General features: G+C 54.4%; 1 protein-coding gene across 13 annotated transcripts in view; it reads right to left on the bottom strand.

Annotated features, from left to right (window-relative positions):
• The window catches only part of ERC1 (ELKS/RAB6-interacting/CAST family member 1), an 88,703-nt gene that overhangs the window by 34,337 nt on the left and 38,108 nt on the right, over window positions 1–16,258 (bottom strand). For 5 of the 13 annotated variants that reach the window (XR_012250945.1, XM_073650338.1, XM_073650333.1 and 2 more), the window contains exons 3-13: window positions 11,849–12,265; window positions 10,756–10,830; window positions 10,371–10,526; window positions 8,663–8,755; window positions 8,166–8,333; window positions 6,806–6,973; window positions 5,917–6,054; window positions 5,663–5,803; window positions 5,427–5,567; window positions 5,276–5,308; window positions 4,571–4,764 (exon numbers count right to left, since the gene is read on the bottom strand). Coding sequence is in view for 12 of the 13 variants with exons in the window: in XM_073650338.1 (XP_073506439.1) it covers window positions 4,571–4,764; window positions 5,276–5,308; window positions 5,427–5,567; window positions 5,663–5,803; window positions 5,917–6,054; window positions 6,806–6,973; window positions 8,166–8,333; window positions 8,663–8,755; window positions 10,371–10,526; window positions 10,756–10,830; window positions 11,849–12,265 (1,724 nt within the window). In the remaining variant the exon portion in view is untranslated. The remainder of the gene's footprint in view (window positions 1–4,570; window positions 4,765–5,275; window positions 5,309–5,426; window positions 5,568–5,662; window positions 5,804–5,916; window positions 6,055–6,805; window positions 6,974–8,165; window positions 8,334–8,662; window positions 8,756–10,370; window positions 10,527–10,755; window positions 10,831–11,848; window positions 12,266–16,258) is intronic. The other 8 variants (XM_073650339.1, XM_073650337.1, XM_073650342.1 and 5 more) reach the window with 4 other exon arrangements.

Raw genomic sequence — 16,258 nt, forward strand, 5'->3', positions numbered from 1 at the left:
AACCCTGCCACATCCTCACTGCACTGCCTCCTGCTGACAACCCTGCCACATCCTCACTGCACTGCCTCCTGCTGACAGCCCTGCCACATCCTAACTGCACTGCCTCCTGCTGACAACCCTGCCACAACCGCTCTGCCTCCTGCTGACAGCCCTGCCACAACTGCTCTGCCTCCTGCTGACAGCCCTGCCACATCCTCACTGCTCTGCCTCCTGCTGACAGCCCTGCCACATCATCACTGTATTGCCTCCTGCTCACAGCCCTGCCACATCCTCACTGCACTGCCTCCTGCTGACAGCCCTGCCACATCCTTACTGCACTGCCTCCTGCTGACAACCCTGCCACATCCTCACTGCACTGCCACCTGCTGACAGCTCTGCCACATCCTCACTGCACTGCCTCCTGCTGACAGTCCTGCCACATCCTCACTGCACTGCCGCCTGCTGACAGCTCTGCCACATCCTCACTGCTCTGCCTCCTGCTGACAGCCCTGTCACATCCTCACTGCTCTGCCTCCTGCTGACAGTCCTGCCACATCCTCACTGCACTGCCTCCTGCTGATAGTCCTGCCACATCCTCACTGCACTGCCTCCTGCTGACAGCCCTGCCACATCCTCACTGCACTGCCTCCTGCTGACAACCCTGCCACATCCTTACTGCACTGCCTCCTGCTGACAGCCCTGCCACATCCTCACTGCACTGCCTCCTGCTGACAACCCTGCCACAACCGCTCAGCCTCCTGCTGACAGCCCTGCCACAACTGCTCTGCCTCCTGCTGACAGCCCTGCCACAACCGCTCTGCCTCCTGCTGACAGCCCTGCCACATCCTAACTGTACTGCCTCCTGCTGACAACCCTGCCACAACTGCTCTGCCTCCTGCTGACAGCCCTGCCACAACCGCTCTGCCTCCTGCTGACAGCCCTGCCACATCATCACTGCATTGCCTCCTGCTCACAGCCCTGCCACATCCTCACTGCACTGCCTCCTGCTGACAGCCCTGCCACATCCTTACTGCACTGCCTCCTGCTGACAGCCCTGCCACATCCTTACTGCACTGCCTCCTGCTGACAACCCTGCCACATCCTCACTGCACTGCCTCCTGCTGACAGCCCTGCCACAACCGCTCTGCCTCCTGCTGACAGCCCTGCCACAACCGCTCTGCCTCCTGCTGACAGCCCTGCCACATCCTCACTGCACTGCCTCCTGCTGACAGCCCTGCCACATCCTTACTGCACTGCCTCCTGCTGACAGCCCTGCCACATCTTCACTGCACTGCCTCCTGCTGACAACCCTTCCACATCCTCACTGCTCTGCCTCTTGCTGACAACCCTGCCACATCCTCACTGCACTGCCTCCTGCTGACAGCCCTGCCACATCCTCACTGCACTGCCTCCTGCTGACAACCCTTCCACATCCTCACTGCATTGCCTCCTGCTGACAGTCCTGCCACATCCTCACTGCACTGCCTCCTGCTGACAGCCCTGCCACATCCTTACTGCACTGCCTCCTGCTGACAACCCTGCCACATCCTCACTGCACTGCCTCCTGCTGACAGCCCTGCCACAACCGCTCTGCCTCCTGCTGACAGCCCTGCCACATCCTCACTGCACTGCCTCCTGCTGACAACCCTTCCACATCCTCACTGCACTGCCTCCTGCTGACAGCCCTGCCACATCCTCACTGCACTGCCTCCTGCTGACAACCTTTCCACATCCTCACTGCTCTGCCTCCTGCTGACAACCCTGGCACATCCTCACTGCACTGCCTCCTGCTGACAGCCCTGCCACATCCTCACTGCACTGCCTCCTGCTGACAACCTTTCCACATCCTCACTGCTCTGCCTCCTGCTGACAACCCTGCCACGTCCTCACTGCACTGCCTCCTGCTGACAGCCCTGCCACAACCGCTCTGCCTCCTGCTGACAACCCTGCCACATCCTCACTGCACTGCCTCCTGCTGACAGCCCTGCCACATTCGCTCTGCCTCCTGCGGACAACCCTGCCACATCCTCACTGCACTGCCTCCTGCTGACAACCCTGCCACATCTTCACTGCACTGCCTCCTGCTGACAGCCCTGCCACATCCTCACTGCACTGCCGGCTGCTGACAACCTATCCACATCCTCACTGCTCTGCCTCCTGCTGACAACCCTGCCACATCCTCACTGCACTGCCTCCTGCTGACAACCCTGCCACATCCTCACTGCACTGCCTCCTGCTGACAACCTATCCACATCCTCACTGCACTGCCTCCTGCTGACAGCCCTGCCACAACCGCTCTGACTCCTGCTGACAGCCCTGCCACAACCGCTCTGCCTCCTGCTGACAGCCCTGCCACATCCTAACTGTACTGCCTCCTGCTGACAACCCTGCCACAACTGCTCTGCCTCCTGCTGACAGCCCTGCCACAACCGCTCTGCCTCCTGCTGACAGCCCTGCCACATCATCACTGCATTGCCTCCTGCTCACAGCCCTGCCACATCCTCACTGCACTGCCTCCTGCTGACAGCCCTGCCACATCCTTACTGCACTGCCTCCTGCTGACAACCCTGCCACATCCTCACTGCACTGCCTCCTGCTGACAGCCCTGCCACAACCGCTCTGCCTCCTGCTGACAGCCCTGCCACAACCGCTCTGCCTCCTGCTGACAGCCCTGCCACATCCTCACTGCACTGCCTCCTGCTGACAGCCCTGCCACATCCTTACTGCACTGCCTCCTGCTGACAGCCCTGCCACATCTTCACTGCACTGCCTCCTGCTGACAACCCTTCCACATCCTCACTGCTCTGCCTCTTGCTGACAACCCTGCCACATCCTCACTGCACTGCCTCCTGCTGACAGCCCTGCCACATCCTCACTGCACTGCCTCCTGCTGACAACCCTTCCACATCCTCACTGCATTGCCTCCTGCTGACAGTCCTGCCACATCCTCACTGCACTGCCTCCTGCTGACAGCCCTGCCACATCCTTACTGCACTGCCTCCTGCTGACAACCCTGCCACATCCTCACTGCACTGCCTCCTGCTGACAGCCCTGCCACAACCGCTCTGCCTCCTGCTGACAGCCCTGCCACATCCTCACTGCACTGCCTCCTGCTGACAACCCTTCCACATCCTCACTGCTCTGCCTCTTGCTGACAACCCTGCCACATTCTCACTGCACTGCCTCCTGCTGACAGCCCTGCCACAACCGCTCTGCCTCCTGCTGACAACCCTGGCACATCCTCACTGCACTGCCTCCTGCTGACAGCCCTGCCACATCCTCACTGCACTGCCTCCTGCTGACAACCTTTCCACATCCTCACCGCTCTGCCTCCTGCTGACAACCCTGGCACATCCTCACTGCACTGCCTCCTGCTGACAGCCCTGCCACATCCTCACTGCACTGCCTCCTGCTGACAACCTTTCCACATCCTCACTGCTCTGCCTCCTGCTGACAACCCTGCCACGTCCTCACTGCACTGCCTCCTGCTGACAGCCCTGCCACAACCGCTCTGCCTCCTGCTGACAACCCTGCCACATCCTCACTGCACTGCCTCCTGCTGACAGCCCTGCCACATTCGCTCTGCCTCCTGCGGACAACCCTGCCACATCCTCACTGCACTGCCTCCTGCTGACAACCCTGCCACATCTTCACTGCACTGCCTCCTGCTGACAACCCTGCCACAACCGCTCTGCCTCCTGCTGACAACCCTGCCACATCTTCACTGCACTGCCTCCTGCTGACAGCCCTGCCACATCCTCACTGCACTGCCGGCTGCTGACAACCTATCCACATCCTCACTGCTCTACCTCCTGCTGACAACCCTGCCACATCCTCACTGCACTGCCTCCTGCTGACAACCCTGCCACATCCTCACTGCACTGCCTCCTGCTGACAACCTATCCACATCCTCACTGCACTGCCTCCTGCTGACAGCCCTGCCACAACCGCTCTGACTCCTGCTGACAACCCTGCCACATCCTCAGTGCACTGCCTCCTGCTGACAACCATAATTCAGGAGAAAGTTTTAGCTGGTATAGACTCTTATCATTTCGTGCTTTCCTCTGCTTGATGTCAGTGAGCAGCAATCTTTATCCAGAGCTCCGGACCTCACAGCTGAGGGTCTGTTACCACTTCATCCCTCCTAGACAATCCTCTCACATTACCTGGGCTGACACATGGTGACAATCTACCAGCGCTAGTACCGGCGGACATATTGGTTGCACCTGTAAATACCCTCCCCCCTCCTGCAGGAAAGCTGGGTGCCAAAGTCAGGAGCGGCCCCTGATAAAGCCGCGGCACGAGAGCCGCACTCACCTGGACGTCACGCTGAAGACGGCCACAAGTCCGGGAAAGAGACAGCAAGAGAGAGTCAGATAAAGAGACAGTTAATAAACAGGACAGAAGATTATAGACAGGAAACAGGGACCCCCAATATAACGATGTACGGGGGAGGAAACGGCTCACACGGCGCCGCGCTCTGCACGCAAGGACGATGGGGGTCCATAATAAAAAAACATGGGAGTGTACAGAGCAGGATGCAGCCTCCTCCAGAGGCTTAGGTCACCCTCACCTCCCCCAGTCCACTCACCTCTCCAGCTCAGCGATCTTCGTGTCTTTTTCGTTCTTCTCATTCTCCATCTCCTTCAGGATGTCCAGGAGCCGGTCCACCTCCGCCTGGGATTTGCCGGCCTCCTCCCGCAGCTTCGCCACCTCCTTCTCCAGCTGCTGGACCCGCTCGTTCCCCTCAGGGTTGGATTTTGCGTCCTGCGCGGCGTCGTGGGCCTAACGAGACAGAACCGATAACGGAGAAAGGGCGGAGGGGCTTGGGGTATGACGAGCCCTAGGGCAGCCATATTGGTGGTCCCGATGATCCCTGCTCATCTCTGACCTCGGCTTGCCGTTACGGACTCGTCTGCTTGGCACGAATGCCAGCTTGGGTTTGAAGTGACACAGATACGGAGGCCGTACGAGGACTGCGCCCAGCGGTCTGGCTCACACTGCTGAGGACGCAGACACCACTTTTCCATGATGGGACGGGTGGCTGGCAGGGTCCGCACCCCGCCTGTTTACAGGAGGCTCTACCCGTACACCTGGCACTGCCAGCCGAGGTGAGGTCACATCCACAGGACGAGGGCAGGAAGGCCAAAAACCACACAGGACTAATCACAGGGCAGATGAGGAGACCCGTCCGGGACGGGGAACCCAAAGGGGACGAGAACCGCCATCGGCGGGAGGGGGGCACAACATGCTGTGTCAACTGTAACACACGGGGGTCCATGCTGCGGGGACTTACTGCTTTTCCGACGTGCTGTGACCCATCTGACTGCTAAGGACAAGAAATAGACCGCAGTCAGAGAGAAGCTGGACGACGAGGATACACCGGTATGGCATACAGGCCGCCGTCACCTGCCGGCTAATATCGGGGGTCTCGGACAGCTCCTCACCTTCCTGAGCTGGTTCTCCAGTTTCAGACATTCCTCCTTCCTCTGCTCCAGCGCGATCTCCAGGGATTTCAGTCTTGAGTCCTTCTTCAGGCCGGAGGAGGCCAAGGTGGAGGCGTGTTCCTTCAGGTCCAAGAGTGAAGACTGCACGGACCGGGGCAAGAAAAAGAAGGCATGAGTCAGATGCTGAGACGTCCGGTCACATCCCAGACGAGCCCCCATGTTTTCTCCGGCCGCACCTCTCTCTCGGACAGGTCCCCCTGTAAGGTGCTGACTTTCTCCCTCAGATCTTTCAGCTCTTTCTTGTAAGATTCCAGCTCTTCTTGCTTCTCGCGTTCGTCTCGGTCCCTCTGGTCTTTCAGACGTTCGATGATTCTCTCCTGGGGGTGAGACGACACCCGTGTGTTAGCGCCGATAAGCGATTCCTGCCGGTAACGATCAGCGTACAGGCGCAGGGTCAGGAGCTCAGCCCAATGATTTTATGCCGCCTTACCTTCTCGGCCAGCGCCTCCTCCAGGGTTGTCAGGGCAGTGTCTGTGTTGGTGGTGTCGGCTTGGAGGGATTTTACCCGCTCCTTCAGGCTGCCCAGCTGCTTCTCCTTGTCCCGCAGCTGCTCCTGGAGGTTCTCGATCTAGGAATGAAACACTTATACGGTGAAAATCTTTTAGTCCGGCATCCGATACTCTGGTAAGTCATATTTCTGCATCTCTTAGATCCCCTGTGTGACCGGTAACGAGCCGCCCTGACCCCACACGAGGGATGAAGGCTTCTCTTTAATTAACGAGACCTGCCGGCCACATCAGGGCTGTGTACACAGGACGAGCCCGGCATCCAAGAATACCCGCAGCCAAAAATAAGGATAACCAGGATAAACGTCACAGGAGATCCCACGAGACAAGACGACCTTGTTGTCTGAAGATGCTGCCAGATGAAGGGTTAACAGATGAGGCCGTGGGCAGCAGCGCCCGACCGCCCATCACCCGACGAGCGCGGGTTGGAGCTGTCTATTATTCAGAGGTCACAAACCTGATATAATTAACCCACGCATACTCGGCTGGTACTACAAGTCTCAGCAGGTCTCGCAGGACGAGACCACTGCTGACAGTAATGTACAGAGCGGTGGTCAGACTGTGCCATCTAGTGGTGAGAGCTCAGAACTGCACCCCACACTGAGCTGACAATCTACCAGAGGCACAAAGTATCTGTGGACAGATCCCGCACAGCTGAGGGTTTATTACATTTCTACCCAGTTTAGACAATCCTCTGATACACTGTAACGAACCATCAGGACAGGAGAGATCTCTGCTGCTAAATAACAAACCCTCAGCTGTGAGAATCACACGTCCTGACCGGACGGAGAAGGGTCTGCATCCTTGGCTCACCTTCTTCTGCAGCACGTTCACCTTCCTCTCCTTCACGTCCAGCATGTCCTTCAGGTCGTGGATCTCCCCGGACAGCGTGCCCTTCTCCTCCGATATCTCCTGGATCTGCTTAGTCTTCTTGTTCAGCATGGTCTCCTTCTCCTCCAGCCGCAGGCGGAGCGCGTCCACCTGAGAGCGGGGGCGGGACATGAGCCGGACTCCTCCCATATTTATATACACCATGCTACCTGGACACGCCCACTAAACTCCGCAAACAAGACCACTAGTTGGCGCTAACAAATGAGATATGCGAGACACTTCACTCACCAAACGCGGACATTTTCCTAATGATTCCATCCCATGGAGTTTCCTCTTGACCCTTTAGTACCCAGTGCCCCTATTATGGGGTCTCCATCGCCTTATTACCCAAAATTATTAACCTTGGACTAACTCCTCCCACATTCATAACAAACAGTCTAATGCCATCATCTAAAAAGGCGCCTCAACATCCCAGCGACCCTATAGCTCCACCCAGCGGCCCTCTAACCCCAGCCTCCAGCCCTCTTAACTCCACCCAGTGACCTTCCAGCCACACCCACCAAAATTCACTCATCTAACTCCGCCCATCTAACTTAACCTTTTGAACCTCTGCAGACCCTATAGTGCCACCCGGCGACCCACTAATTCCAGCCTCCGGATCTTTAGCTCCACTCAGCGACCCTCTAACCCAACCCAGCGACACTCCAGCCTCAGCCTCCGGCCCTCTAGCTCCACCCAGCGACCCTTTAACCCCAGCCTCCGGCCCTCTAGCTCCACCCAGCAGCCCTTTAACCCCAGCCTCCGGCCCTCTAGCTCCACCCAGCGACCCTTTAACCCCAGCCTCCGGCCCTCTAGCTTCACCCAGCGATCCTTTAACCCCAGCCTCCTGCCCTCTAGCTCCACCCAGCGACCCTTTAACCCCAGCCTCCTGCCCTCTAGCTCCACCCAGCGACCCTTTAACCCCAGCCTCCGGCCCTCTAACCCCAGCTTGCGGCCCTCTATTCCCAGCCTCCGCCCTCTAGCTCCACCCAGCGACCCTCTAATCCAACCCAGCGACACTCCATCCTCAGCCTCCTGCCATCTAGCTCCACCCAGCGACCCTGTCTCCACTCAGCGACCCTCTAATCCCAGCCTCCGATCCTCTACCTCCACCCAGCGACCCCTCAACGGCAGTCTACGACTCTCTAGCTCACCCCACCAAACTCGCTCCAACTTAACCTCTTGACCTCTACAGACCCTGTAACGCTGTCCACCACATCTGATCCCACCCTCTTCTGTTATTTAGCCCCCCCCCCGCGCTCATATTTCGGCTGACGCCTGGGTCTGCGCCTCGTCTGCTCACCTCGGTCTGCAGGATGGCGGCGCGCTGCTCCTTGGCGGTCAGCGACTCCTTCAGGACCTCCACGTGCTGCTTGCTGTCAGAGAACTGGTTGTTGAGCGTCTCCAGCTTGGTCTGCAGGGCCAGCAGCTCCGTGTCCTTCCGGGAGAGCTCCTGCTTCACCTGCCCGATCTACAGACAGGGGGCGACAAAGACAAGCTGAGAACAAGATGGCAGCCGGCGCCGGCTGAGACGTCTCTGGAGAATCATACAAGACCCCGGCGCCACCTACAGGAACAAGTCACCCCCAGAAATGTAAGGTCCGGTCATATCCGGCATCCAGCTTACCCAGGCGCAGAGACTGGGTATTTCCAGATTTAAAGGGCCAGTGCTCCAAAGTTCGCAGTGAGTGCAGAGGTTAGTGCCAATGACCAGTGATCGATAGAGGGAGGTGTTAGAGGCAGCGCAGACCGCCAGGAAGAGACAGGGAAAGCCAGCGGACAGACAACAAGGAGCCTTACGCCAGACAGCTCCGACTGCAGAGCTGACGCTCGCCTCCGCAGCTCCTCCGCCTGGCTCTCCTTTGTGGTCAGTTCCTCTTTCAGCTGCTCTACCTGTCAGGAAACACAATGCTCAGAGCGGCTACATGCAGCCGCTATGGAGGACCCCCGAGACCACCCTAAACCTTACACCCCTCTAAAGCATAACCAGTTAACGAACGACACAACTCTACTTGCTGGAGACTAAATTCTTCCCAAGCTCGCACAGCTGAGGGTTTGGTACAATGTCTCACTATGAACAAGAGCTATCGCTGCTTAACTGAAACACTGTAAAGAATCCTCAGCTGTGAGCAAACTAATCCATTCGCTGACAGCAAGCAGAATTAAATCCATACAGTATACAAAATGATGAAGCTTTAATCAACAAAAAAACGGACACTGGCCCTTTAACTTATAATAATGTAAGATGGCATTCAGCTTTAAAAATGAAAAACTCTGCAAACGTGAGAGGTTTTTCTATAGTTTACGTTCAGCTTTTACTCTCCGTTATCAGCCGATGCAGAGAATGCAGGAAGGATGACAAGGGCCGCACTGCCACCTGGTGGTCGAGTCAGGTACTGTCACACATCACTTTGCATTTTGTTAACTATTAGGCTGAGTTCACACGATGCGTTTTTCATGCGTTTCCGCGGCGTTTTTGCAGTTGCGTAAACGCCGCGGAAACGCATGAAAAACGCATGGTAGAAGGGCAGCAATGTTCCCCAATGGAAATCCGCATGTGCTGTGCCCATGATGCGGATTTTTCCGCAGCGTAAACGCTGCGGTCAAAAATCCGCAGCATGTCAATTAATTTTGCGGAAACGCTGCTCTTTTGCCGCCATTGACTTGCATTAGACCGCATGGAATCCGCATCACTGTATATGTTGATGCGCTTTTCATGCGGTCTAATGTGCGGATGGTACCCGGGTGTGGATGAGAGGACTCTCATCCAGACCCAGGTACCATTAAAAAAAAAAGAATAAAATAAAAAATAAATATATTCTCACCTTCTGACGGCCCGCGCTGCGTCCTGCCGGCTTCCCGCGCACTTCGCGGTTGAATGAAGGACCTTCGCTGACGTCAGAGTCATGTGACGGGTCACGTGACGCTGACGTCGGAAGGTCCTACAGTCTTCACTGCCGGCAGCCGGGACCGATGAAGCAGGACACCGGGGGCCATCAGATGGTAACGTATAGATTTATTTTTTATTTTTTGACATCACACACTATATAAATCCATGCCGGTTGCATGGATTTATATAGTGTGAAGTTGACAAGCACTTTCCAAGTGATGCTAAAATCGCTTGGGAAGCGCTTGTCAACCCGCATGCGGAAATGAAAGTGAAGACCGCTTCACATCCGCATGTCCCTGGCAGGAAACCGCATGTACAATCCGCGTGCGTTTTTTCCTGCCAGAGAGATGCAGAAACGCTCAGGAAAAATTCCTGAGCATTTCTGCATCGTGTGCACATACCCTCAACCCTTCTATTGTTGGAAGCTTCTTACTCTGCGGCTGCCTACATCTTATGCACACAGTTACGTTACTTCACTGTGAGGCTGCAGAACAGCGAGTGCAGCTCTGAGGTTTACTTTGCAGATGGAGGTGAAGGACGACTTGAAACATCTACTATAGTAACAGTAGAGCTGGGGGTCTCAGCCCTGGGCTCCCGGGGGGCCGCCTCGCCTCTTACCTTGTTCTTCATGAACTTGGAGTGGCTTCGGTACACCTCCATCTGCTTCATCTCCTCCTCCCGCTCCTCGGTGCTCAGGGCCCCGTTAGATTTCAGCATCTGGATCTCATCCTCCAGATCCCGCAGGCCGCGCTCCATGGACGTGATCTTAGAGTCCTAGAAAACAGCCGGGGTCAGGGGGCTGCGATCTGGGTGTGAGCCCCAATATGCCCTATCGCTCATGGATCGCGTTGGGTTCCCTTTAAGGCGATAGGACGATCCTGTGATCCTATCCTCCCCTCCCCTACTGGGTCCCGGACTGGTGTATATATAGATCCCGCAGGTCTTGGCAGAGGCGGACTCGGGCACGGGGGGGGGGGGGGGGGGGGGGCGACGACTCTCGTACCTTCATCTCGATCACGGTCTGCAGGGCTTTCGTCTTGGCAGAATCCGGAGCGTTCTCGAAGCGGCGGTGGATTTCCTGCAAAGGCAAAAAAATGACAGGTGAGACACCGGCTCCCCTGCCCCCTACTGACAGGCACTGCCAGGAGAGGACACAGCGGGCAGGAAGCCCCCAATAATCCTCTGGCTAAGGATCTGCAGGGCGCCGCAATCCCAACTTTGGCCACTAGATGGCAGCCGATATTTCACCATCACCTTATATATAGCGGTGGTGACCCCAAAGTGGGAGGGGCTATGCCGTATCATGTGACATCTCTGTGAGGACACGTCCCCAGGAGCCACGGCGGCTTTTCTACTAACATGTCCCCTGTCTGATAAGCAGCGGTGACATTCAGGGCTCTGGGAAAGCTGGATGACATCAATGTGGGAACATTAAATGTGACCTCTCACATACCTAGTACTCCAGCCCCTGTAAGGGTTGTCACTCAGCTTTCCCAGGCTCCTGAATGATATGTTATAGAGCCCCAAAAATCCAAATCTGAGCAGGGCGAGAGCAGTTGATCTGGAAAAGCTGGGTGCAAATTTATTTTAGGGGTTAATACAGGGTGGGCAGGTATGGCGGTATAGCCGCCGTCCGCGCCGCTTCCCTGCGGAAAAAAAAAAAAAAACAGCGACAGAACGAGAGCATTTAATCAGACACCCACGGCCGCCATGGCAACCGTCTCTGTGGAAACAAGAAAGTAGCCGTCTGTTTAATGTACTCTGGGCGTGCAGCGCATTAACCATTACACTGCTGAGACGATAATGAGGAAGAGAAAAAATAAATCAATGTAAAAAAAAAAAATCATTTAGAAAAAAATAAAATTAAATAAATTAAAAAAAGAAAAATTAAAAGAAAAAAATTATTTAAAAAAAAAAAAAAAAAAAAAAGAGAAAATAATTGAAATAAAAAAATAAAAAAATCTCAAATCACAACCAGAGCAGCTTTCAAAATTACACAATCCCAGATGATCAAACAAAACCCGACATTTGCCACAATGCATGGTGCAGTATTGCACTGCAGCTTTGGCTGTGAGCGGAGGACGGGCGGTAATGACCTCTCGCAGCATGTTGCTCTCCTTCTCCTTCTGGTCCAGCAGACTCTCCAGGTGGTGGACGTGCATCTCGGCCTCAGCCAGCCGGCGCGTCCTCTCGTGGTCCTCGTCCATCACCTTGGAGGACACCCCCTTGCTCTGCAGCATCTCCAGCAGCTTCTTGATGGACTCGTCCCGGGCGTTCAGCGTTTGCTTCTGCGTCTCGATGCGCAGCTCCATCTCCTCCAGCGTCTTGCGCAGCAGGAACAGCTCCTTGGCCTGCCGGTCGTGCTCGGCGTGGAGGATGCGGAAGTTTTCCTCGGTGGGTTCGGAGGTGAAGACCTCCTTGGAGCGCCCCCCGCTGTCCTGCTGGAAGAGCTGGTTCAGGTCGCGCTGGATGCGGAGCTCGTCCTGCATGGCCTGGATCGTCATCTGTAGATGCTGAAAACGAAAAAGAAGAGAAAATGCACTCAGAAATGGGCAGGAGGCTGAAACCAGAGAGCAGTAGCAGACACAAGCACGCCATCTGTCGTCTCGGATACAAGTTGGTGACATTTGCCGCCCACCGCCGCGACTTTTCTCACGTCTAGAGGCCGCAGATGGCGATAACGTAAGGCCTCGTACATCAGAGCTGACGCTCGCTGATGTCCACGGCCATAAATCGCAGATTCCAGACGAGTCGTCCAGACGCCAGGACAATGGCCGCCCGGTCATCCCCCCGCCCGCCCGCCACCGAGAGGGAGGAGAATGAGGGCTGTGAGCCGACACAATGTCCTGATCACACGGAGCACAGGTTCATGTAGGGTGAAGACATCACTTCACTGAAGGAGGAAAAAGCCTCAAAAAACTGTAAAAGAAGCAACAGAGTGCTCCACTCACAGCCAAAGCTGCAATGCTGACTCTGCTGACCTCCACATCGCAGCACCGCCCCCTGCTGGTTTAGAGTTTATTTGGGGGCCCACAGAATTAGATATAAGAAAAATATTGCATCACGAGTGAAGCCTGAAATATAAGTAGCGTAATAGTGACCGCAGCTCTGGATGTGACTAGAGGAATACAAGGTAATGAAGCGGGAAGATTATGGAAAGCTGTACATAACCGGAGTAACAAAGTGTCCAGCAACACAAAGCCCAGAAACTACAACCCCCAACAGAGCAGAAACAGCATCAGAATGTAATATCACAGCTCAACAGTGGGGGCAGCAGAGAACAGAAATATTACTGAGCCACCAATCACAATATATACACTGCACAGTACCCCCCTCCATATATATATACATACAGTATATACACTGCACAGTGCCCCCCTCCATACATATATATATACACACACACATACATATATATATATATATATATATATATATATATATATATATATATATATATATATATATATATATATATATAGTATTCAACCCCCTGCAGATTTAGCTGGTTTGATAAGATGCAAATAAGTTAGAGCCTTCAAACTGCAAACGAGAGTAGGTTTTATGAACAGAAGCATAAATCTTACAAACCAAAAAGTTATGTTGCTCAGTTGAATTTTATTAAATTTTAAACATAAAAGTGTGGGTCAATTATTATACAACCCCTATGTTTAATATTTTGTGGAATAACCCTTGTTTGCAATTACAGCTAATAATCGTCTTTTATAAGACCTGATCAGGCCGGCACAGGTCTGTGGAGTTATCTTGGCCCACTCCTCTATGCAGATCTTCTCCAAGTTATCTAGGTTCTTTGGGTGTCTCATGTGGACTTTATTCTTGAGCTCCTTCCACAAGTTTTCAATTGGGTTAAGGTCAGGAGACTGACTAGGCCACTCCAACACCTTGACTTTTTCCCTCTTGAACCAGGCCTTGGTTTTCTTGGCTGTGTGCTTTGGGTCGTTGTCTTGTTGGAAGATGAAATTACGACCCATCTTAAGATCCTTGATGGAGGAGCGGAGGTTCTTGGCCAAAATCTCCAGGTAGGCCGTGCTATCCATCTTCCCATGGATGCGGACCAGATGGCCAGGCCCCTTGGCAGAAAAACAGCCCCACAGCATGATGCTGCCACCACCATGCTTGACTGTAGGGATGGTATTCTTGGGGTCGTATGCAGTGCCATCCAGTCTCCAAACGTCACGTGTGTGGTTGGCACCAAAGATCTCGATCTTGGTCTCATCAGACCATAGAACCTTGAACCAGTCTGTCTCAGAGTCCTCCAAGTGATCATGAGCAAACTGTAGACGAGCCTTGACATGACGCTTTGAAAGTAAAGGTACCATACAGGCTCGTCTGGAACGGAGACCATTGCGGTGGAGTACGTTACTTATGGTATTGACTGAAACCAATGTCCCCACTGCCATGAGATCTTCCCGGAGCTCCTTCCTTGTTGTCCTTGGGTTAGCCTTGACTCTTCGGACAAGCCTGGCCTCGGCACGGGAGGACACTTTCAAAGGCTGTCCTGGCCGTGGAAGGCTAACAGTAGTTCCATAAGCCTTCCACTTACGGATGATGCTCCCAACAGTGGAGACAGGTAGGCTCAACTCCTTAGAAAGGGTTTTGTACCCCTTGCCAGCCTTGTGACCCTCCACGATCTTGTCTCTGATGGCCTTGGAATGCTCCTTTGTCTTTCCCATGTTGACCATGTCTGAGTGCTGTTCACAAGTTTGGGGAGGGTCTTAAATAGTCAGAAAAGGCTGGCAAAAGAGATCTTTAATCCACACATGTGAAGCTCATTATTCTTGGTGCCTGAACTACTTCTTAATACTTTAGGGGGACCAAACAGAATTCTTGTGGTTTGAGGGGTTGAATAATAAATGACACTCTGAATTAACTTTTTCCGTTTTAAAAAAAAAAAAAAAAAAAATTTGCTGCAGTGCATTTCCCACTTCCAGGCAGATCTACAGTACAAATGTCACAATGCCAAGTTAATTCCGCATGTGTCAACCAGCTAAATCTGCAGGGGGTTGAATACTACTTGTAGGCACTGTATATACACACACACTGCACAGTACCCCCCTCCATATATATATACACTGCACAGTACCCCCCTCCATATATATATACAGTATATACACTGCACAGTACCCCCCCTCCATATATATACAGTATATACACTGCACAGTACCCCCCTCCACACATACATATATACATTATATATATATATATATATATATATATATATATATATATATAATTGTCTTATCCCGTCTGTCTGTCTGTCTGTCTAGGAAATCCCGCGTCGCTCATTGGTCCGGCAGCGGCCAATCAGCGCCGCAGGATTTCTGAAAAAAGATGGTGGCCGCTAGCGGCTCATCTGCGGGACGGAGCTCAGCGGCAATGCAGCCGGGAGATGAGCGGCGCGAGGCGCTCATCTCCCGGCCGGTAGCAGCGGAAGGACCGCCGGCGTCGCTGACCTCCATGCGGAAGGGAGGAACGGGGAGCGGCGCTGCGGGTCGGGATACTTTTGCTGCGACCGCCCGCTCATGTCCCGGGTTCTCGCTGCGGAAGTACCCGCACAGGCAGCGCCGCTCCCCGGTCCTCACCAAGACGATTCGATGATTGGTCGCGGTCTTCGGACCCGACCAATCACTGATCTTAGCGCAAAACTTAAACACCGCTGTGCTGATTGGTCGCCGACGCTGCCCGCGACCAATCACGGATTTGGGTGCCACATTTAAATATCGGCCGCGAACAATCAGTACAGCGATGTTTAAATGTGGAGCCAAGATCGGTGATTGGTCGCGGCCGATATTTAAATTTGGCGCCCAAATCGGTGATTGGTCGCGGGCAGCGCCAGCGACCAATCAGCGATTTTTAACACAAATGTCCGGATCTTTGTAACACCATGCTGATACTGTGGGGACATCAGCGGCTAGGGTGTGAAGGGAGGACCGGGGAGCGGCGCTGCAGGTCGGGATACTTCTGCTGCGAGCAGTCGCTCATGTCCCGGCTTCTCGCAGCAGAAGTAGCCGCACAGGCAGCGGCGCTCCCCGGTCCTCACTAATACGATTCCACTCCCCGCTCCTCACCAATACGATTCGCTGATTGGTCGCGTGCGGAGAGAGCGACCAATCAGTGATCTTGGCGCTAAAGTTAAACACCGCTCTGCTGATTGGTCGCGGCCGCTGCCCGCGACCAATCACCGATTTGGGCGCCAAATTTAAATATCGGCCGCGACCAATCAGTACAGCGATGTTTAAATGTGGAGCCAAGATCGGTGATTGGACGCGGCCGATATTTTAATTTGGCGCCCAAATCGGTGATTGGTCGCGGGCAGCGCCAGCGACCAATCAGCGATTTTTAACACAAATGTCCGGATCTTTGTAACTCCATGCGGATACTGTGGGGAGATCAGCGGCTAGGGTGTGAAGGGAGGACCGGGGAGCGGCGCTGCGGGTCGGGATACTTCTGCTGCGAGCGCCCGCTCATGTCCCGGCTTCTCGCAG

The sequence above is a fragment of the Phyllobates terribilis genome, unplaced genomic scaffold (assembly GCF_046119375.1).
Source record: "Phyllobates terribilis strain yellow unplaced genomic scaffold, ASM4611937v1 Scaffold_10__3_contigs__length_209671492, whole genome shotgun sequence".
NCBI classification, from domain to species: Eukaryota; Metazoa; Chordata; class Amphibia; order Anura; family Dendrobatidae; genus Phyllobates; species Phyllobates terribilis.